We start from the raw sequence: 23,238 nt of genomic DNA, 5'->3' as shown, positions 1-23,238 counted from the left end.
ACAGACCGCAGCGCAGCAACAGTAGCAGTGCGGCTGGCAAAACCTGGCTGGCTAGCTGGCTGGCTATGGCTATGGCCATGACTAGCACTAACAATAAAACCGAATGTGTGGCTGGCCAAAGAGGTTGACTCCGCTTGCTGCATGCTGCATCGTCATAAAAGTGTATAGCTGCAACAAAAAAGCTCCGAAACTGCATTCATTTTGTTTGGCATTTCTTCTCGTGCGCTCTCACTATTTTCGCAATTTTCTCTATTTGTTTTTTTGTGTTTTATTCTAACTCATTTTGCATGCAAATAACATGAATTATTTATGCATGCAGCATGCGGCATGAGCGAGTGCGGTTTGCCAGCGTTTGCAAAATAGTTTTTGTTGTTTTTTTGCTTTTTTGTTTTTTTTTTTCATGTTCAATTGGCTTGTCTACAAAGTAGAATTTGTCCATGTGAATGATGTGCAAACAATCATTTGGTTTTCCAGTTTTTATCACGATAACTAAATAAATATTGTTGCTGTTAAATAAATCACATTATATTGATTATGGTAGTATTTGAAATTAAGTCACAATACATAATACATTTGGCCAAGTAATTTTTTGTATTTTAATTAAATTTATGCCGACAAATTGATGACATAAAAACTATGTTAATCTTTATCATTCACCTTTAGCTTCCACCTGTCTGTCCGTCCGTCCGGCTCAATTAATTCAATATGATATTGTCAATATAATTTATATTTAATATTGTGTCCTTTTAAATACAAATGCATTAATATTTAACAATGCATTTGACAAAAGGTAATGTGTAATTATGCCTGTTATAATATCACCAATCAAATGCGGTTACAGCTAATGGCAAATATTTGCGGTTTGTTAGTTGTTATAAATCAAATGACATTTTAAGCATTTCCATCAATGAATTCACGGTACATTTTAGCTGGGTTTGAAGATGCAAAAACTGTTGAGAGAAATTAATAATTCCACCGAAAAAAAGGTGCCAATGTTACAGCTGATATTTGCTAATATTTTCGGTTTATTTGTTACTAAAAATCAAATGGCGTTTTATGCATTTCCATCAATAAATTACTAATAGATTTCAGCTGCAATTGAAGATGCAAAAAGTGAAATTTAAAAACACCCCCGAAAAAATGTTGCAACAAATTCAAGTTGAAACCACAGTTGCAATCGCGAGCTTCATTTTCACCAAAGTCATTTTGCATTATTTATGACCCGGTGAGATCCACCAAATTACCGTACGCCACAGAGTCTCGCCCCCTCTACTACCGAAACATGTTTTCTACTGTGCTCTTTGATATATTTCATATTAATAGCCTGTTTAAAAATGTTACGCGCTACTCTCTGCGTGTCTGTCAGCTACTCTCTGCACCTCCCCCACACCTGGATTGTTATAAAAGCGCAACGGCAACAACGGTGTGGCAAGTAAACAAAATATAAAGCAGACAGCAGCGAAACAGAGCCAAACAACCAGTCAGGTAACCAGACAACCAGCTGCCACGCATTCAGTCATTGCGTCAGTCGCCGGTGTGATGCGTACTCCTGCGTACCTGCTGCTGCCCCACTGTTGCACGTTGTACATGTGGATGTGGATGTGGATGTGGCAAAAATGAGGCTCTTGTCGCTCTGACGCACTGCGTGATGTATTACACTGGCATATGATTGTTCATTTCTGGAATTTACACATGTTTACATGCCTGATCTGGTTGCGTAGTCCCCTCTTCCTGCCCTCTTTTCTCCCCCGACTCCAACCTTGCTATGCATGCAAAATTTGTTGCTATTTATGATGATGACGAAGCATTACAACATTTTTGGGCCGCATTAAGTTTGTGTCGTCAGCCAAATGCGCGGCACCTTAAATCCGTGTAATTTCGTTAAAATAATGTTGGGCTTTGCAATAACACGAATGCTTGTTGATATGCGCTTAAGCCGCTAATCGACGCCAACAAACGCTGGCAAACAGATTTATGTGAATTTATTGCGCAATGAGAATTGCCAATATAATTACAACAATTTTTTATCACTAATATTTTTATTTATTTATCTTTTTTACAAATAAACATTGAAATGTACAACTGTTACTATTTCAAAGGGTTCTCGCTTAATCTTTTGGGTCAACACGTACTATTGTTCTTTGGCTAATGGTAATGTCTAAAACGAAGCATACTTTTAGGCGCATAGGTCATTTTCTTAGTGTGTCTTGTGATAAATTTGTGTTACGTGCAACGGCTGTTACCAAATACTTTCCACGCGCACATGGCACACTTGAAGATTGGCCAATTTACGAGAGGAGAACTCCGGCAAAAGGGATAGCGCTCTCGCGCGTTTTTCATCGAGTGAAGCGCGGCAACAAAAGGCAGGCAACAAATTTTCACATCATGTTTAAGTCGCTTAATCCTTTTAGTGTTAAAGCGCGGTCCAAGTGCCAAGTGCCAACTAGATACTGGCAAGACAACATGCGCAACGCTCGAGGGCAGCATTTGCCAGGCCGAGGCAAAATATATACGAGTGGCTGACTATGAGCTGGCTGTCTGTCTGGCAGCATTACTTAAAAGGAAAACACAGCATGAACACACTTACGACGTTGGCGTCGCCTTCGGCTGGCAAACTGTGTGGATTTGCGCTTTACACGCGTGTAATGTGCAAAAACTGCGTTTAATGCCGCACTAATCCCTCAACTACAATGCTGCCAATTTACGCAAGTGGCGCATTTGCTGCGATGGCAACCAACTTGACGTCGACTGAGACTGCGACTGAGGCTCCGACTGAGATAGAACAGAGGCAGAGCTGTTGCCGTCGACGCCTTAGGCGACGGCTTTTCAGCTTTTCCTTTGGTTTTGGCATAGTTCGGTTTCGTTTTCATTTTCGTTTTTCCTGCCGCGCGGCTTTTCACTCTTAAGCGTAATGAATGGGAAGCACGAGGGGGCGCGCCCAACTTTACAAGTGGTATAGCATCAATTTATTTAAGTGGATTTAAGCGCCGCTTATTTTTCGTTTTGCCAAAAAATTTCCCAAGTTCGCTTTCCATTCCAATTGAAAATCATGACAGCTTCCCCATAATTGATAATATTCTTGATAGTAAATAGTTTGCTTTGTAGCTGAAAAGGTTTTATAAAAAAACATGAAACTTACTACGAAATATGTAATAATGAAATATTGTACAAAAATTGCATTTTTTAATCTATTTTGGCAATTGTGCGAAAACATAATAAATTCGCAATACCTTCACTATCATATTTCAAATGTTATTTATAGGGAAGAATTCCAAAATATGAACAATATTTATTTTTAGCTAAATTAATATTTATATTAATTTTATTGTGCGCCCTTTATCTAACTAAATTGACCAAACTCAACTACGTCTATATTATTGAGATAAAAATAGTTAATATTTCAAATTCCAAATAGAGCTGTCAGCGACTGATGGACTAGAGGATTGTGATATCCATTGTGCCTCACTGTTGGTCACAGACTAAACAAGTCCACATCACGTTCATTTCCACTCACTCTCATTGCCTCTCTCCCGCTTACTGACAATTTGTTGAAATGAAGCGTTGATTGCAGTGAAGCAGTGCGTGAAAACGCCTCGTACATTGTTTTTATTTTACTGGAAATCCATTGTTCTAATATCTGCATATGTTGTACGACTATATGTAACTACTGTGTGTGTATGTGTGCGTGTGCATTTGTTGTGGTTATTGCGTTGCATATAAATTGAATTTGAATTTTCACAAACATTATTCGTGTTGTTTTGTGCTGTTCAATTTTGCTTCCCTTTCCCATTTCTTTTTTTCTTTTTTGTTGCGAACAGACGCCTCGTGTATTTTAATTGACATTGAGCAAGCGATGCTTCCATTTTAAATGGTCAATTTTTGCTCTCACATCACGCATACGCAGTGTGTGCGTTTCGTTTTGTTTCTTTTTTTTTGCACATTTTCATTTTGGATTTTCTACTTTTATTTCTTGTTTTTTTTTTTAGCTGACCATCGCTTGAAAGTCCATCAAAACAAAATTAATTTGCAGACATTGGCTCCTATTTGTATTGGGGGTGGCCGCAAAACTCGTGTGAAAATTGAAACGAAACACTTGAGTGCCAGGCCACTTCACACATATACAGAAACACTGACACTGAGGCAGCCAACTGGGGCCGAATTGAGTCTAGAGGGGGCGGAGCGGAGTTTAGGGTCTGGGAAACTTCAGGCCAAAAACTTTGGGAAACCACTTGAAAAGTTATTTACATTTTAAGTTGTTGAGGTGTTCACACAACGTCGAGTTGTGTTGTGTGTCCTTGTGATGTGCAAAATAACTGTAGGCAAGTAGACACACCCATGTACACACGCATACACGAGCAAATCGTTTGTGGGTGTGTCTTGGCGTTTGTGTGTGGTCGCCGGTGTCAAATCTAAGAAGCACAGCCTAGAGAGGCTTACATAGAAAATCTATTAAATTGCGGTACCCGGCAACAGAGTTCAAGTTGCCTGACGCCGTTACCGTCGTGCTGTTGCATTTGTTGCGGCGGCTTCTGGTCGCTGGCAAACTTTGCAACATAAAACAAACATTGGCGAGATATTCGCATAGCAGTAGCAGTAAGAGCAGCAGCAGCAGCAGCAGTAGCGACGTGCACCGCAGCGCATCTTGACAGCGACGTCGGTGCGCTCAATGGCTCACTAAACTTTTGAATAAAAGCAGGCAAGCAGGCAGGCAGGCAGTCAGTGGTGAGTGGAGAGAGTAGAGAATAGAACAGACAGCGCTTCTGCTTTGCTGGCAGAGGAGAGTCTCAATGCAGCAGCAATGAGTTGCCGCTGGCTGTTGGCATTGCAGTTCAGCCGGAAAACATAAAAAACTACTTGATTCTTCCTGCTGTAGTGCCAAAAGTAAGCACAGCAGCGCCACATAATAAATAAAGCAGGCAACGCAACGCGCCAACAAAAGCAACAGCAACAGTAACATCAAGAGCAATGGCAGCGGCAACAGTAGCAGGAAATATGGCACTTAAAGTGCTTTAAATAACATTAGAAAGTTTAGCTTTGTGTGTGATATGCAAGTCAGGCACACTCACTCTATCTCTCTGTGGGGTATTCCCTTGCCTCGCCACTCGCCTGGTAGTCGTTGTCAACTTTGTCAGTGTGTTTGACTTGTACGCAAATCTTTCAAGTCATGACAGTCTCCGGTAAAGGCAGCGCCTTGCATTTGTTAAAGTTGTTCATTTGCCTGGCAGTTGACAGACAGAATAACGACAACGAGCTCGAGGACGAGAACGAAAACGAAGACGGGGACAATAGTGAGGCTGCTGATGCTGATGGAAGATGGAGAACGAAAGCGAAGCAAGTGACTGCCTCATTGTTTGTCTTGTTGCTACAACGCATATGACACTCGACGCCACGCCCATGCAACGCCCATAAATAAAACATTTCACTTTGTTTTACTGTCTGCTGCTTGCTATTGCTACTGCCACTGCTACTGTTTGCTTTGAGCAGCTACAGAAACAAGCTAGAGCAGCCGTAATGCTGCAACTACTGTTTGCTAGCAGCGACACACTTTGATTTGACTTTAATGCACAATAGCAGCTTTATACAGCTTTGATGGCCTTTAGATGCGCTCAAAGCCATGTAAATTGATGCAGGAATGCACTTGCCAAATGCCACAGTAAAAACCTCAAGAATGTTTTTGTTTTTGTCTTTGGCTTCGGCTTCTGCTTCTGCTTTTTGTAGGCTGCAGTCAGCAGTCGTCAGTTGGGCCATTAATCATTTGTGTAAAATCTCAGCTCAAGCGCACATTGATAAGCCAATTAGCAATGAAATGCATAGTTTTGTGGTAATTGGGATTTAATTCGAAAACCGCAACATAGCGGTTTGCTTTTTCAAGTAATACGTGGCGTATGTGCAATATTCACTTTATGCTCAGAAAACGAAGCAAATTAAAAAGCACTTCAACGCAATTCTTAAAGAGCACTTTTGTTAAACTTTAATACGATTTTCAGCAAAATCAACTAGCTAATTACTTGAATGTAAAGTCTATTTAAGTAACTATATTCCCTTCGGTCGCCTGTTTAGCTAATGTAAGTTGAAGGCTTTCTTGTTCCACAAACGGCTTCATCATCAGTTTGCAAAACTTTGCCTAATTGGCAAAAAAGAAAAACGCGTTAAACACACCAAAAAAAATATATATTTAAAATATGAGGACGGGAATGGAAATCGCAAGACTTTGGCGTTCATAAACTGAAAGCCGCGAAAATGTTTAACTTGTGCACAATGTCAGCGTTGCTGTCGACATCGTCAGCGTCATCGTCTCAGTGCGGCTACAGTTTATGTCGGGCCCCCAAACAATCCGACAACTCGCAAAAACTGTGCAAACTTTTTCGCCGAGCACTTTCTAGTATTTTTTTTTTGTGGATATTTTTGAAATACACCCGAAATTTGTTGACAGTTTGGTAGCGAACTTTAGGCGCATTAGCGCACAACTCAAATATTGAAAATACCCGCCAAGTTATTCAATAAATGTCAGCCAGGATGCACTGCGCTGAGCTGTGCGTCTGCGTCCTTGCCAGGTTAGGCTGCAGAGCTGTGAAATTCGTTAGTTCGCCGCCCAAAATTGCCCAAATTATTGTCTTTAACACGCACCAAACGGAGGCAAACTCCCTCGACTTGAGATGTGGCAGCATTCACACGTAAGTGAGTCTGTGGGTGTGAGTGCGAGGTGAACACAAGTGGGAATCTAGCAATTTGGGAATGTGGCCTTCAATGTGCCGGTTAAAGGCGACAGAGCAGAGTCATGTGACCTTCGCATCGCGCGCGCGAATAACCAAATTAATGCAAGTGCATGCGAAATTTAAACTCAATTTAACTTTGCGCTTGTGTTGCTTGTATGCTCGCACTTTAATTATGAACTTAAATCGAAAAACTTTGCATTTACAGGCACAGGCCATATTCCCAGCGAGGAGAATGGCTTTGACTCCGCGGATGAGCCGAGGACCAGACCTGCCGCCCTCCCATTTCACCCATTCAAACAGACGGTCGGTCGCTCGCTTGCATTCATGGCATTCATTCAGTTGGTGCCCGTTTGCTGCGTTTATGTATGCAAATTTTCGGGTTGTTGCACTTGCGGCGCCTTAGCAGAAGGTTAATTAAATGCAAGCCCAAATTGCGTTGTGCAGCCACTGAAAACTCTGCTGGATTTCGCACAAAATATGATACAGCTGCTTCGCTTGCTTCGGCATTTCCACATTCTCTCATTGTTGTTTTTTTTTTGTGTTCTGTTAAAGCTAATTTAAAGCGTTGCCCGTGTGCAACACTCGTGAAGCTGCAGCAAAAGTTTCCTTCACGTCGGCATGTGGCACACATCACGTGCCGAGCGCGACTGCAGAGGAGCGCATCGCATCGCAGCGCGGTGGCAGCAGCATGGCAAAGACATTGCTGTTGAGGTCCGTGCATACCAATGCAGTTAGAAGGCAGCCTTTTGTGACGTCAGCGTGCGACTCTTGATGCTCTGTACGCCCTGAAAGTATGCTGCGAATTTTACTGCCTTTTGGGCCATCGACGTCGTCGTTGGCAGCGTCGCCGTCGCCATCGCCTTAATGCTGCTACAATGTCGCGTAGACGCTGTCTTTTTGTTATACGAGTATGCTCTTTTTTTTTTCTTTGTGCTCTAACAAATTTCCAAAATCAATATTTGCCGAAAGTGTTTTGCATACCAAATAATTTGCGAAAAACAACTTGCAAGTCGCCCACCAACCGACAACCGAGCAAAAATATTGTAGTGGCAACAGCAGCTAAGCAAATTGTCAACAAATGATTTTATTTTGTATGTTTTCTTTTTATCTTGCGGCGCTGTGGCACACACACACTTACACACTCACACACCCGAACTCACATACATGGTGACATATGTCACGAGCTGTGCTGCCCTGGCCGTGGGGCTTTTGCAAACAGTTGAAAATTGAATCGCAGTTGATGTCCAACAGGAAATGAAAAACTGTGCACACCAAGTCGAAGTTACTTAGTCTCTACAGGAGGCCAAAAAAGCGGATCAAACTAATGTGTATTGAAAGGTCAATGAATAGACAAAAATAATCACAATATAGAAAAAAAAAGATTTGTTTCTTTTGTGAGCAGAAACTTAATTAATTAGAAAAATCTTATACGATTTTCTTGTATTTGTATTACATAATTTTTTATGGCAAATGAAGCAAAGTTTTGCTATATTTTAGCAGCTTAACTGAAATCTCCTATTGACTCTGTTGTTAAATACATTTAAGTCAAACTATTGACATACACTCGATGTGTGTATAGACTCTTAATGCTGGCCTAAGTAAATAAGCATTTATAGCTTAATGCCAACAACTTGCACACTAAAAGTTTTGCCTCTACTAAGTATTTGCATAAGCCAGTCATCGAAGCAAGACCAACTCATATTTCAGCTGGACTGCTGTTGACCCACCCAGGGAAGCGCATTGATATATTACGTGCCAGTAAACCGCGCGTTGGTTATGCGCTTCCCAAAAGAGGCGCTCTCTGGTCAAAAATAGTACATTGTTGGCAGCACTTCCGGCAGGCAGTGCAAGTTTGACACGCGCATCAACACGCGCTTTGTCAACTCACCGACTCAGTCGACTGCAACAGGAAGCGCACACGGACACACGCTGTGTATGGCAGACACTACGAAAGAGAGAGAGTCAGAGAGACAGGGAGAGAGAGAGAGAGAGAGAGAGAGAGAGGCGTGGCTATGACTCCGGTTTGGCCTGGTTACAATGTATAGGAAATTGGTTTCGCTTGGCTGCACTTTGCTGAAAAACCCAATACCAAGTAACACACAAGCTGGCACACATACACACACACTAACACACATCTACACATTCAAGTCAAGCAGGAAGTCTTCAGTGACCGCGTCGCACTCGATAATCGGCAATGGCGGCCAGCCGGCAGGCTTAGCACTCTCCTGTGACCTGACATTGCCTTACGTTGACGGAGCATGCCTTGCCTTGCCATTCCTAGCCTGGGCCACATGGTCTCCGTTCTCGGCTGCTTGCGTTCTTTGAACCTACAATTAATTTACTTTGTTTTTCCAGTTGACCAGACATTAACATTACTTGACTTCCGTGCGTGCCAGGCGCCACACACACACACACATATGAGCGTTTGGCAATCGGGAACGGTTCGGCATCGGGTAGGTAAACGTTCTGCTCGATTGCTGACCTGCCATATGCCGGCATTTAGCCATTTACTACTTTAAGCACAATAAATTATTTTAAGCTGCTAAGCTTTGTTGTTCTTATTTGCTACTCTCAACTCCTCCCACCTCGCACCTCGTATCCAACAATGACGCTCTTTTGCCGCTTCTTGCTGCCGCGCGGCTTCACATTGTTGTTTGTTGCTGTTGCCTCTCATGTGAGCGTCGGTTTTTGTGTGTTAGCAATTTCCTTAGGTTAACGGGCAAAATGTTCGGCAATTATGCCACACCTGCTCTCTATCAGACCTAGTCCAGCGCTCTTTTTGTTGCCCCTAATGACAGCTATTTGTGCAGTTTTGCGGCATTTGCGTTTATTTATTACACTTTACTGTGCAGTGTAATTTGTTTATTTGTTGCTTCATAAAATTCAACCAACGCTTCCTCAACATGCAATCGCCATTTAGTCCATAAATAGAAGTATACAAAAAAATACGTACATTATAATTTAATCTTTAATTAGAGGACGTTGCATTAAGTATGGAATCAATCAATCGAACTCACAAAGTTGAAGCTACGATGGCTATCATTTAATCTGATCATTATTTTTTTTAAGTCAACGAAGACCCCTTGCAAATATTTTGCTACTGTTTAATGCAGAGCTTGCAGTGCATTTGCATACATTGGATTTAAATATTCATTTGCTGCAAGCTGTCGCACCGCACACAGTCAGCAAATAGTATAAACCCCGCCGCTTCATACGCAATATCCAGATGACCGACAAACAAAGGATGGCGAAACGGGACCATCAAGTGATTGTGGGTCACAGTACTCAATTTTCAGTTTGGTTTAACTTCAAACGAGATGCAATGACAGCAAAATTGAATTTGTGGCATGGCAAATTGATCTGGAGCGACTTTGGCGCACTAATTGAAAGGATTAACGCGAGCTGTGCATAAGCTCAATAATGTCCAAGATGCATTCGTGCAGCAATAACAATTTAGTCAACTATGTTGTGCAAACTAAGCTAGTGACTGAAAAGGCTTTACTATTCGAAAATACATAACATCAAATAAAATGAAAATAAATTAAAATAAAATAAATATAGCTTGAATCCGTAAAACTTGTTAACAATCAATTAAATTAAGAGTTTATTCTTCTCTCTATTTAGCATTTAGTACTTTTGATGAAATAATTCATTTTAAAATATTGTTCAATTGTTGTGCAAGTTATAATAAGTTTTGTCAAATGTTGCACTACATTTTAAGCAATTTTCTCAGCAACACTAATGCCAAATATGTCAAAGAAAATTTCTACTAATTTTGATATAAATATAATTTACAAATTAGTTAATTTAAAACATTATTTATCTGATTTGATTGTCTGTTGACAATTGATGCTGAATAATACATTTAAAAATATTGTTCAATTGTTGTGCAAGTTATACTAGGTTTTGTCAAATGTTGCACTACATTTTACGCAACTTTCTCAGCAACACTAATGCCAAATATGTCAAAGAAAATTTCTACTAATTTTGATATAAATATAATTTATAAAATTAGTTAATTTAAAACATTATTTATCTGAATTGATTGTCTGCTGACAATTGATGCTCAACGAGGAGCATAACACCGATCTACTTATATGAGAGAGAATACATAATTGCAATCATCAAGTGCCACATTTTAGTTTAAAACATTTGCTAATTCCATAATTTAAGCATATTAGCTGTGCATTTTATTCTCATTTTTGGAAAATTTTAGTTTAATGCACATTATTTATATACTCGCATTTTAATTGATTTTAATTGCCTTGGTGTTTGTGTTTTTTTTGCTTCTTATCCTTATTATTTTGTATGCTTTATGTTGTTTATTGCCATTTTGCCAGATCAAAATAAAATAATTTCTGTTCATTAATTAATGATATAAAATGCTGAACTAAATTGTAAGGTCGTCCAGTTGTACAGACGCCTCATTGTTTAGTCATCAAGTTCTGAATAATTAACTGCTTTGCCTATTCAATGCAACATCGCTCAGAGAGAAACGCAAAAACGTATTGTCAAAGATACCCTATAATATAAAACACTAACCACTCATGCCTTAGTGAACATATTTGAAGCAGACGAATAATTATTTAGAAAGATTTCTGAAGTGCTCAAAATAATTTACAAGGTATACACTATAGTTTCATTCAAAATTGAAAACAAATGTACAACTTTTATATGCGAGCAAATTGAAATAGAAAATAATTAGGCAGAATAACTTTAATTATGCACAGATTTAATGCTGCACTTTCAAAAGGCATGTTGAATTTCAGCACACACACATACAAAGAGTTATACCACAATTATACAATAGGTGCATGCTTGCATTAATATAACTTTGAAATTTGAGTTTGTGTTGCAGCTAGGATACGATTTAATTAAGCAATGTTATTCTGAGATATATATACATTTGTGTAGCGTGAAATTTCTAATGTTGTAGACATTCTTGGGCATAACGTAAACTCATAAATTTGCTAATGTAAGCATGCCAATTATTTTTATTTATTAAATTAACTGCTTTCATTAGCTAATTATATTACAAGTTGTTGTAGAGAGAATAAATTTTGCCAAATAAAAATTTACATATATTCAAAATTAACTAATATTCTTAATTATATTTTCTGTCATCTTAAATTCTTTTACAGCGAATTAATGCAATATTTTACTTGATTATTTCGTATGATTTACTCCAAGCTCGTGAGTAATAAATATTATTTAAGAGTACATTAAGTCCATTGGATTATTCTGTCACTCCAACATTCGCATTTGGGGGTTGTGGACATACAATCAATTAGAGTGCTTGGCCATTTCTACTTTTGTCTCATCCCCACCCAGGCAGCCACTCCAACCATCAAGCATGGCCACATTCTTAGACACAGTTTCCTCAACTTCTTGAGGCATATCTATGGCATGGCATCGTTGGTATCCTTGGACATGGATGGCAAACATTCCAGAAAGCAACTAACCTTTGGCATTCGCCCTCACAACTAATAATTATACCCACATGCCATTGTCACGCCCAAAACTAAACGAATTTGCGATTGCAACTGGTCACTGCTGGATACCTTGATGGTTCAAGACCAACAATCTCTTTTCACATTCCAACCACACACATATATTCATATATATATATACATATATATGGAGTTTGCCACTCTGTGGCCGTCTAATTGATGTAACAAGTGTTTGGGCCATGTACTGCTGGAATTTATAAGTGGCAAAGCAGTCAGCAGAGACAGCACACAGTCAACAGACCAAGTCGAAGATGCTTGTCGATAGTTGGCCTAGGGTCAAGCTCGGCGACAGTATTACTCACTCCCCCATTCCCACTAGCCCAACAGATTTGCACTCAATACAAAGCGACACGTACATACACCAGGCTAGCTGGTGGATTGTGTGGAGTTGAGCTGAGCCAAGGCAAGCCAAGTGCTGATGGCCCAGACAACTGCGACTGCGGGCTGTTGCTTGTAATAAATTTGCTTCAAACATGCAATGCCCGTGGGACAAATGCCGACAACATCAACCCCGCAACACTCTTCTTCACTCCCACACTTCCTTGTCTCCTGCTTGTACTGTCTTCTCTCCTACAGACAGAGTTTCCAACTCACTGGCTAGCTAGTTGTCTGGCTTTTGTTCTATCCCAGCGCTGATGATGTCGGTTTGCCGTGCAAAGCCACAAATTGCCACTTGGCTGCCCGCTCGTGCCAATCTGTCGCTGTGTCGGTTGCTATTGCTATTTCTTCTCTTTATGCTCTTGTTGTTCTAGTTGCTGCTGCTCTTGTTGTTGTTGCTGTTGTTGTTGTTTGAATAAATCTAAAGAAATAGCATTTAATGTCTATTTGCAGCAGATTAAGATAAAAAAGCATTGCATGGCGCCACCAGACGACGATGGTCAATCTCCAGGGAATGCGATTGGGACTGAGACGGCCACTCGACCAAAGAACACTGAGAAGTGAGAGAAGTGAGTGTGAGATTGCAAGCAGGCAGGCAGGCTGGCAGGACCTGCAACAGCTTGACCATTCGTGCGGCTTATCGATTTTGGGCTGTAGGAGGATGCATTGTCGTTCTCTCGTTGTCTTTCAGCTGGCACGCTCCCTAAGTGCCACAAACAAGTGAGACAATCAACACTTGATAGAACAAACACTTCTAAATTAATTAAATTGCAAATATTCTTGAAGCAAGTGCAGCAGCAGCAGCAGCTTGGCTAAGCTCAGCTCAACCTCCTACACTCTTCACTTTAGACTCACACATACATAAATTCATACTGTAGATATTCTCGTAGATAGTTGTCAACGCTCTCGTCAATAGTACAGACGCTGCTCAAAGATAATCCAGGCCATCAATAATGCAAACAGATCTCGGTGCTACGGTGCTTCAACTCATCCCCGCCCCCATCTCCTCTCTCATTTTTCACCACTCTTCGTTATGTACGTATGCATAGTCTGGTCTCCATGCAGTTTTGCTTTTGTGTTTCTCGGAATTTTCCATAGTTTTACTGGCGGCCATTTACCAAAGACAAAAAAAAAACAGATTTCTCAAATTGAGTTCGGTTTGGCTTAAACTTGAAAATTAAATGAAATACTGCGATGAAATGCATTGGAAATGGCATTAAGAGGCTCCAATGACAATGCAAATATAATCAAAAGAATATATAAAATTGTTGTCATCTGCCCATGTTGATTTTACCTGCGCTGTTCTATTGTCATCAATCAGACTAGGCATTTAAAATATGCACATTGGGATATGTATATTTGCCGAGAGGGCGTGCCCTTTATACTATTGCTATACATTTTGATATATGTACTTAACTTTGCATGCATAAATTATAGTTACATGTTAATTTTTCAACTGCTTAATGAGCGGAAGTGGTCATCATCATTATACAAGTGTGTTTCAAGTTGTATATGTCCCGTTAATTAATTGCATCAGATGGAATATGGGATATGGAAAATTGGACATGAGACATGGGAAATAGGAAGTGAGGATATGTTGGTTTGGGGGCGTGGCTCCGTCAGGTGTTCCGCTTGTAGTGCATTATTAATTACAATTAGCCACGGTAAGAGCGGGGGGAGGAGGGTGTTAATTTGTAAAAGTGTAACTGTAATTTGCGTTGAAATGTTCAACGCGAACATTTAATTTATGGGCCAGCTGTTAAGTGTTACACTTTGTATGACAAATGGCCACAAAGTTGCATATGCTGCTTTGATTTTTATGCAAAGCAATTAAAACAATATTCTCATACATGCTTGCCACGTGGCTCATATCAATAAAAATGAGTGCGACAAAGTTGCAAACTCTGCTACAATTCATACACTCTTGAAGTATAATTTAATTAAATGGCAAGAGCAGTGATGTCGAATTGTTGTATATGATACAAAAAATATACAACAATTAGATAGAAAGCTATAGTTAAGTCTGCTCGACTGTGAGATACCCGCTTACTCATTTTTATTAAAAGCAAGGGAGTGCGGTATAATTCCTATAATATACCAAATTAATATACAGAAAATAAATATGGTCGGTAGCCATATTAACTATAACAATATATTATTAATTACAAAGCTATAGCCGAGTGGGCTCGACTGTGAGTTACTCGCTTATTCCAAGAATATACCGAATCAATATACCGAAAACTAGAAATAATGTTGCCGCAGCCAATTTTAGTATAAAAATATACTATTTTATTTCTACACTTTTACACCCCTTCTGCCTGTTATATTGATTTTGATTTCGTGTAATCACAAAGTTATAATTACATTCTATCCTTGGAATAGGTTTAAAAATAAATGTTATATACAGATTATAAATGTTCAATAAAAGTAAATACATTTGATTGCTACTATTTGAATTTTTAAGATTATCCATCTTTATGATAGACGCGCATGGCTATAGAGTCTCGACTTTTGACGCTAATCAAGAATATATGTATTTATTTACTTTCTGCCTCTTAGATCCATATACTTTCAACAGTTATTATATTAATAATATCCTTTTACGCTATGGTTAGCGAGTATGCAAAATAAAGTTTCATTTTTAAAATAAAACAAGTAAGAAAGCTACAGTTGAATGTGCTCGACTGTACGATACCCGCCACCTATTTTCAATACGAGGGCTGCTATTTAAGTTTCTGGCCTAGGTCACTTCTAGCCATATTATGACCAATTGGCTATTTCCCAAAGAAAGTTTGGACTTTTATCGATAAAAGCTCCATACAACTTTTTTCATGTGCGACCACGTTTGATATCGATAAACGATTAATCAAAAACTTACCTCGGCAGAAAAATCGAATTAACTCGTGAACACTTTCGAGCAATAATTTTTCACAACTTTCGACTTGGATTATTACGACAAGAGTGCACCGATGAACTTAAATCTTTGTAAGGCGATGATGTGCCATCCCATAGCCCTGTGAAAAGCTGGTTTAATGGATTCTATCGTGGCCGATGCTCGCTGGAAGACGAAGGTTGTGAAGGTCGTCCAAAAAACAGACGTTGTGCCAGAAAACATTGATGCCGTGCGTGAACTGATAATGCTAGATCGTCATGTGACATATCGTGAGATACAGGCATCCTTTGACATTTCTTCCACCAGAATACATTCGATACTGCATAAACACCTGGTCGTAAAAAAGGATTGTTCTCGTTGGATCCCGCACAATTTGACAATTGCTCAAAAAAAGGCTTGTGTGAATTGGTTCAAAGAAATTTTGAAAAAATACATTCCCTGTGCTTCAAAAGACATTTATAAGATAGTCACAGGTGACGAATCATGGATCTATGGTTATGAGCCCAAAACAAAACAGCAATCGACCGTGTGGGTCTTTGAAGACGAGCCAAATCCAACGAACCTTGTTCGTGGAGGAAGCACTATTCAGCAAATGGTCGCCTGTTTCTTCGGTAAAACTGGTCATGTGGCGACAGTTTCGCTTGAGCAATGTAGGACGGTCAATTCTGAGTGGTACACCACAATTTATTTGCCTGAAGTCCTTGTAGAATTTCGAAAAAACGAACAAGAAAAGATGGATCATTCTGCACCATGACAACACGAACTCTCACACACCAGCTCAAATCCGCGCCTTTTTTCCGGTCAAATCGTGGAATTCATGGGTCATCCGCCGTACAGCCCTAACTTGGCACCCAATGACTTCTTTTTATTCCCGTACATCAAGGAAAAAAGGCGTGGTCATCGATTTTCGATGTCAGAAGATGCTGTTAAAGCGTTCAAAAACCATGTTTTGGAGGTGCCTCAATCAGAGTGGAAAAAGTGCTTCGACAATTGATTTGAGGGCATTCAAAAGTATATAAATCTTGCTGGAGAATACTGTGACAAACAATAAATCCATTTTTTTTTTTTTATAAATATTCGCATTTTCATTATTAGGCCAGAAACTTAAATAGCAGCCCTCGTAAAAGCACAATATTGCGGTATTGTTCTTAAAATATACCCAAATAGTAGTCCATAAAAATACTATAAGTGAGTATTCCAAATGGTATGGTACAAAATTATTTCTTTAATAACTTTGGCAATATTTATCTGATCGCAAGCAAACTGTGAGGAATAACAAACCCTGTAGTTATTATTGAATATACTAAAATTCGCGACTCTACCTTTATCGCTTGTTATTCGAGTTTTGTCAATTTGTGAAAGCGGAAGTGGGCGCAGCAAAAATTTGAAACAAACTTGATCTGCCTGCAAACATAAAAAGTGATGTCGAAAATTTATAGCTTTATCTCTTATAGTCTCTGAGATGTAAGTGTTCATACGGAGGGACGGACACAGTTATATCGTCTCGGCTGTTGACGCTGATCAATAATATATTATATAATATATAGGGTCAGAGATGCCTCATTATGCATGTTACTTACATTTCCTGCCGGCACAAAGTTATAATATATGTACTTTTACGCTATGAGTAGCGGGTATAAAAAAGAAATTTTAAATACAAAAGTCTATTTTACCTGAAAAATTAATCATAGCTAACAGATTGAGAAAGAAAATTTAAATAAAATACAAAACGTACACAAGCTTTGTATTAATTACTCATTAATTTGAACAGATGACGATGTAAAATGTTTGTTTGATACATTTACTCTCGGTTCACAGTAATAATACGCTATGTACGCTATGTTCAGCGTACATACATGTGTATGTATGATTATGTATGATTCGTATGAATTGCTCATTAATTGAAAGAGATTGTGATGTAAATGTAAAATGCGTTGGTGGACATTAATGTATAAGTTGTTCAATCTAAAGAGTTTTATTTATCAAATCCTATGTATGTCGATAATTTAAAATCTTTTCAATTAATTTGCGGCAACATCTAACTATCTTGACCGATAGTTGCATTGTGAAATATCCCATTGAATGTCTCAAAATATACTAGTCATATTTCAAACAGCTTCGTTATATTATAATCGATAACTGCATATCGTTACCTGCTGTCCGATTACGATAAGACGACAGTTGGAAAATATCTTTATTTATCTGGTGTGAAAATACGTAAGCACTTATATTAAATGGAATTTTCAATTAAAATACTTAATATTTTATCTTGGTGTGTGAATAAAAATTTGATTTCTGCTCTAATTAGCGGTTTGCTCAGTAAACACAACAAAAATTACATATGTAATTCATTTGCGCTTTGTGCTTTAATACACATTTGCACTAAACAAAATGAAAAGAGAATATGTTACTTGTGTATCTTAGTTTAGTGATTAGATGATAGATTATATGGTTATGATAAATAAACAAGTTTAAACTGAATTCTTATAAATAAAATAATTTCTCTGCAAGAATAGCCGATGTATTACGCTGAACGCTTTGGCCAATCAAGAAAGCCATCTTATGAGCGTACTGAAAAACGAAAAATCAAATTAATAAGTTTAACAAATAAATATCGGAAGCTTTCATGACTTGCCATGCAGCACGCTGGAATGCGAACAGTTCCAGGCCAATTATAATATAAAAAGCATAGCTTGTAGCTTAATTTTTGTATTATATCTGGTCCGTAATTTGAATCGTCTCGTAGCACAACGAAATGAGTTGGGCTTACAGTTCCTTGTCGGACCGATTGGGAAACCAAGAAGAAATCATACATTTGAGCTCGTGTTATGCCCTTGTCAACTACGGTTCCCGGCGATGGATTTGTGTAATTGTTGTTACTTCCCTGAAAATAGTCAGAATGAAAGGCTTCGAAATTTTATGTTAACTTACGTTATTCAATTATTACCGTAAAGAATCGCGTATTTATACGCTTCTGGACAACTATAAACGTTATTTTTATATTTTTGCCACTAATAGCCTCGAATTGGGGAATCTCAAACATGGAGCATAGATTTAGTTGACCATCCCCAACGCCATCTCTGAAAGATGTGAAGGATAATAATAATAAGTAACTTCTGAATTTTATCTCATATTTCGTGTAGAAGACTTTGGAGAATAAGATATTTTGATGCTTCTACCCTAATACCTGTAAATTATAACACTGTCCGGAAGGTAACCATTGCGCCGCTTATAGCTCTTCAGAGCACACTCAAAAGCCGAAGTTAGACCATTAACCAACTCTTCTCGTTTGGTTTGCACAACCGCCTTGCTATACCACTGCGTATAGGTTGCGTTTAACGAAGCGACAAATGCTAATATATTTGTAGAATATTAATAAATGTGTATAAACTAATTATTTAACTATACTTACCCGCTACAGAGCTGCTCTTTTGGCTGGGATCATGATACGAATCGATGCCACAAATCATAACTTTTTGGAATGGAATTTTCACAGACCACAAGGAACCGCCCAATTTGCAGTTCATTTGTAATATAATCTTTTGGACTATCGAGCGATTCTTGCCATCATTCAACAATGTTCTGGCGTTGATTATCTATAATTAAACATTGTAATTACTAATAAGAAGCACACAGGATGTGTGCTATTTTACCTGTGAGGCGACAGGTAATTCAGCACAACAAATCTTTTTAATCGCCGAGTATCTGTCGTCTTTGCTGGTGGGACAAATACAAACAACTATTTGAGTTTCACTGACGATGTTGCGACGTAGAGCATCCACATAAGAGTCTATGCGATCATGATCCAATGTCAATTTCTTTGGTTTATTTATGCGCATACCAAATGCGGCACAACATGTCTCCATATGTTTCATGAATGAATTGCAAGCACTGAAATCGTTTTTGTGATATATCAAAAGCCAATTATCTATGTGAACAACATCGAGTAATTCACTGTTGGTTGCATCTCGCGAAAAATCAGCATTTGGACCGGCTGATACGGTTTTATTCGCAAAATATATTTGCTCGTCAAGTAGTTTGCGGCCAACGACGCTGACGTTGTTATTGGCTAGCGTCAATCCCCAATTGGCAAGAATCTGCTTTGCCTCGACATTTTTATTCACATTTTTCACGTACTTCTCTAAAGCCAAGATCCGTTGATTTGGCGTAACTCGCGTAACTGCTGCAATGTCTCGCATAAGTTTTTTATCAGCACGCATATTATCATGGATGCCAGTCAAATAGCATAGTTCGGGTATTAAAGAATAACGTATTTCATCTTTATCTTTGCTCGCATTTTTTTCATATTTCTGTTGTTTTTTGCTTATCAATAACGGCTGTTTGATGTCTTTGATATTAATATTGTGATGTGTCTTGTAATATTCGATATAACTGCAAGATCCGTTGCGTGTTTCAAACATCGATTGTGGATTTTCAGTAAAGCAGATATCATCAATTCTATATGTACGATTATTATATCTGGTAATAATAATGCTACCCAATAAATACATTTTCGCCTGCTCCTGAAAGCAACTCTTATTTTGCAGATAGATGTCAACGAGCTCTTCCAACACGGTCTTTTGGCATAGCAATCGGTGCGATACATCACAGCAAAGCATCAAACCGCCATCGTATTCGTCGACAGCTGTCACATATCCAGGCCATACTTCTAATTTTGCAATAGGTATTATTTTTGGTTGTGTGGGATCAAAGTTTTTGCGATCGAATTTCACATACTTGAGCGTACGCATAATGCGATCAAATAGAATGTTGTAAAGTTGAATGCAGTCCTTGAGGGACTCTTTCTTCTTGAATAGCAAACGTATTTCAATTTCACCATTTTCCGCAGTTTTGGTAACAAACGTTGTCAATTTTTCTTTGAGCAAAATTGGTAAATATAATATGGAACCATCAAAGGTCTTTGTGCCGCCAAATTTATCCTTATGCTCGTTTAAGTATTTGATCCTTAAGTGGATTGAATCGACATTGGGACTAAAACGCACTTCGTACAAATAGACTCCCTTGCTGGGATCAGAGTTAAGGCAAATGTAATTGGTTGACACATTAATCTGGTTGCCTGTGAAAAGCAGAAGTATAATGTTAACTAACGCGAATAAAGATTAAAATACAAAGGTCATCTTAACGGTAAAGAAGAATTGTTAATTCATTAATAATTAGTTTGCTAAGAGTACGCATAAATATAAAAACTAAAATTGATTTAAATGTATTTTTTATACCCGCTACCCATAGGGTAGAAGGGTATTATAACTTTGTGCCGGCAGAAAATGTATGTAACAGGTAGAAGGAGGCATCTCCGACCCTATAAAGTATATATATTCTTGATCAGCGTCAACAGCCGAGACGATCATGTCCGGCTGTGTGTCTGTCCGTCTGTGTGTCTGTCCGTCTATGTGTCTGTCCGTATGAACACCTATGACACCTAGAGACTATAAGAGATGGAGCTATAATTTTTTTCGACAGCATTTGTTATGCTTGCAAGCAGATCAAGTTTGTTTAAAATTTTTGCCACGCCTCCTTCCGCCCCCGCAAATCAAAAAAATCGAATAGCAAGCGTTATTTTTGGTATATACAATAACAACTATAGTAGTGTGATTCCTGAAAATTTGATTGCGATCAGATAAAAATTGTGGAAGGTATTAAATAAATACTTTTGTGTGGGCATTATTATATAATAAAATGAATTATGAATTGAATATAATTTTTGTAATAACATTGCTAAAAAATTGCAAATAAAAAGTTATACCTTTTACGCCATAAATTTGATTTGGTAAAAATAATCCCGGCTTGGTAATGCAAGTCTTAGCATCGGCCACTAAGTTTTGATTGTGACCTGCTTTTTCCACAGACACTTCGAATTTGCTTGAAGTCGCACCCATGTCAATTCCCTTAGAGGATCCTGTGGTATTTATGCTCTCCACAGGCTGAATTCCACCGGCCATAATTGTTTGCAAAAAATGGCCACGACCGCGCCCACGTCCAACTGAGATGTTGACATTTTGAAAAGATGTTGCTAATTCGCTGGCGACATTGTCCCTGGCAACACGCCGATACTCGCCGCTTGATAGCGATTGATTAGCATCCAAGCCGCTATCCTTAATTTGATCGCCAATACTAGCCGAAATTTCGGAAGGCTCATCTTTTTTTTTGAACAAAGCCAATAAGTTGCCACGACCAGACATGTTCTATACATGCAAAACATAAACAAATATATGAATTACTTCGACAATTGTCAATAAGAATAACTTACGGACACACACTATCTTCACTTTTGTATTTTCTCACTCTATTTTGCTTTTGACAAATTATATAAACACAATTATATGCACACATGTAAAAATTCCTCTACAATTACAATTACAGTAGAATCCGGTTATAACGACTCCGCTTATAGCGTCCGACCGGTTATTACGACGAAAACTCGATGGCTTGGTTGGTCCCCATACAAACTTATATTAAAGCGCCTCCGCTTACAACGTCTCCGCTTTTAGCGACTAACCGCTTATACCGACGAAATTTTTCAGAATTTAACCGGATATAGCGACGAAAAAAAAAATTCAACGTAAAATTGCCAACAAATTTAAGCATCAAACGGCGTAATTAGAAATGTATGTATTTATCAATGATCGGCGCCCTTGCTTGTGTGCGTATCAGCGACACGAAGCTCTTAGACTCTCACTACTCTCTGTCAGTCTTAGCTGTCGCCTTAGCAACGCTGCTGTTAGAGAGAGACAGTCGAAGTGCAATGCTGACGTCACACAAATGTTTACAGCGTGCGTGTGCAGACCACATAGCCTATTACGTTATATTTCTAGTTTTTTCTGCTTTTTGAATGCGTAATTTCGCCAAATGTGAGTTAATGCGCAAAATGCGCAATGAAGTGGTCATTTAGTTTAAGCTCGACCACTTGTGCATTACACCCGCAAAATGTCTCAAAAAACTTTTTTTTTATTTAAAAATTAATTTGTTTTATTTTAGAAGCCTATTACGAACTGGCAACCATAAAATAAACAAAAAACAAATTTTTTTTTGCTCCTTCCGGTTAGTGCGTCCTCCGGTTATAACGACGTAAAATGGTCGGTCCCTTGAAAGTCGTTATAACCGGAATCTACTGTATTACAATTATACAGTTAGTTTTCCTTCGATTTACAAAATGGCGGCAAGCCACGATTTTTTTTGCGTAGTAAGAATGAGAAAATGCAATTACAATGTTTACCAAAAGCACATGTGCGTGTTTTCATGAACAAACTGGTAATTGAATAATAAACTTAGATTTACCTACATATTTTGCTACATGTAAATATTACTATACAAAATTTTTCTTACCGTAGGAAATAAGTGTGATGTAATCTGATTTAATAATACTTTTACTGTATTTTTTTTTACAAATCGTAATAAAAATTATTCTCGTAAATTATTCTCGTGAAGTATTCTCGAGCTACAAATCGGAACTGCTTGGTTTCTGAAATGAAAGCGTCAAACTGTTTTATTTGTTTCAGTGTGACCACCATCAATATTTTTGAAACATACATTTTTACACCGATTATATATACCAAAACACAGAAACATTATTTCCAAAAAGGAAATATGTTTTGTGTTTGGCGACAACACTTTTTCACACTATTCCAGTACCAGTCCCACAGAATCTCCGTTAAAATGTAGAAAATCTCAAGAAACATTATTTATTTTGATACAATTAGGTTATTGATCTTTTTTCCTAAAA

General features: G+C 38.4%; 1 protein-coding gene across 2 annotated transcripts; it reads right to left on the bottom strand.

Moving 5' to 3' along the window:
• Positions 1–17,900: 17,900 nt before the first annotated feature.
• LOC133837061 (protein argonaute-3-like) lies at positions 17,901–23,005 on the bottom strand. 2 transcript variants are annotated; one of them, XM_062267715.1, is made up of 8 exons: positions 22,842–23,005; positions 21,262–21,700; positions 19,151–20,574; positions 18,910–19,093; positions 18,685–18,850; positions 18,445–18,577; positions 18,133–18,381; positions 17,901–18,068 (listed from the first exon to the last, which is right to left on the bottom strand). In XM_062267715.1, exons 2-8 carry the CDS (start codon positions 21,695–21,697, stop codon positions 17,982–17,984), a joined length of 2,679 nt encoding a protein of 892 aa, XP_062123699.1. In that variant the 5' UTR covers positions 21,698–21,700; positions 22,842–23,005; the 3' UTR covers positions 17,901–17,981. The 2 variants fall into 2 exon arrangements, with proteins under 2 accessions (XP_062123699.1, XP_062123700.1); XM_062267716.1 differs by lacking the exon at positions 22,842–23,005 and adding an exon at positions 21,766–21,866.
• Between the last annotated feature and the right edge of the window lie 233 nt (positions 23,006–23,238).

The sequence above is a fragment of the Drosophila sulfurigaster genome, chromosome 2R (assembly GCF_023558435.1).
Source record: "Drosophila sulfurigaster albostrigata strain 15112-1811.04 chromosome 2R, ASM2355843v2, whole genome shotgun sequence".
NCBI classification, from domain to species: domain Eukaryota; kingdom Metazoa; phylum Arthropoda; class Insecta; order Diptera; family Drosophilidae; genus Drosophila; species Drosophila sulfurigaster.
This window is presented reverse-complemented; position numbering and strand designations above follow the sequence as displayed.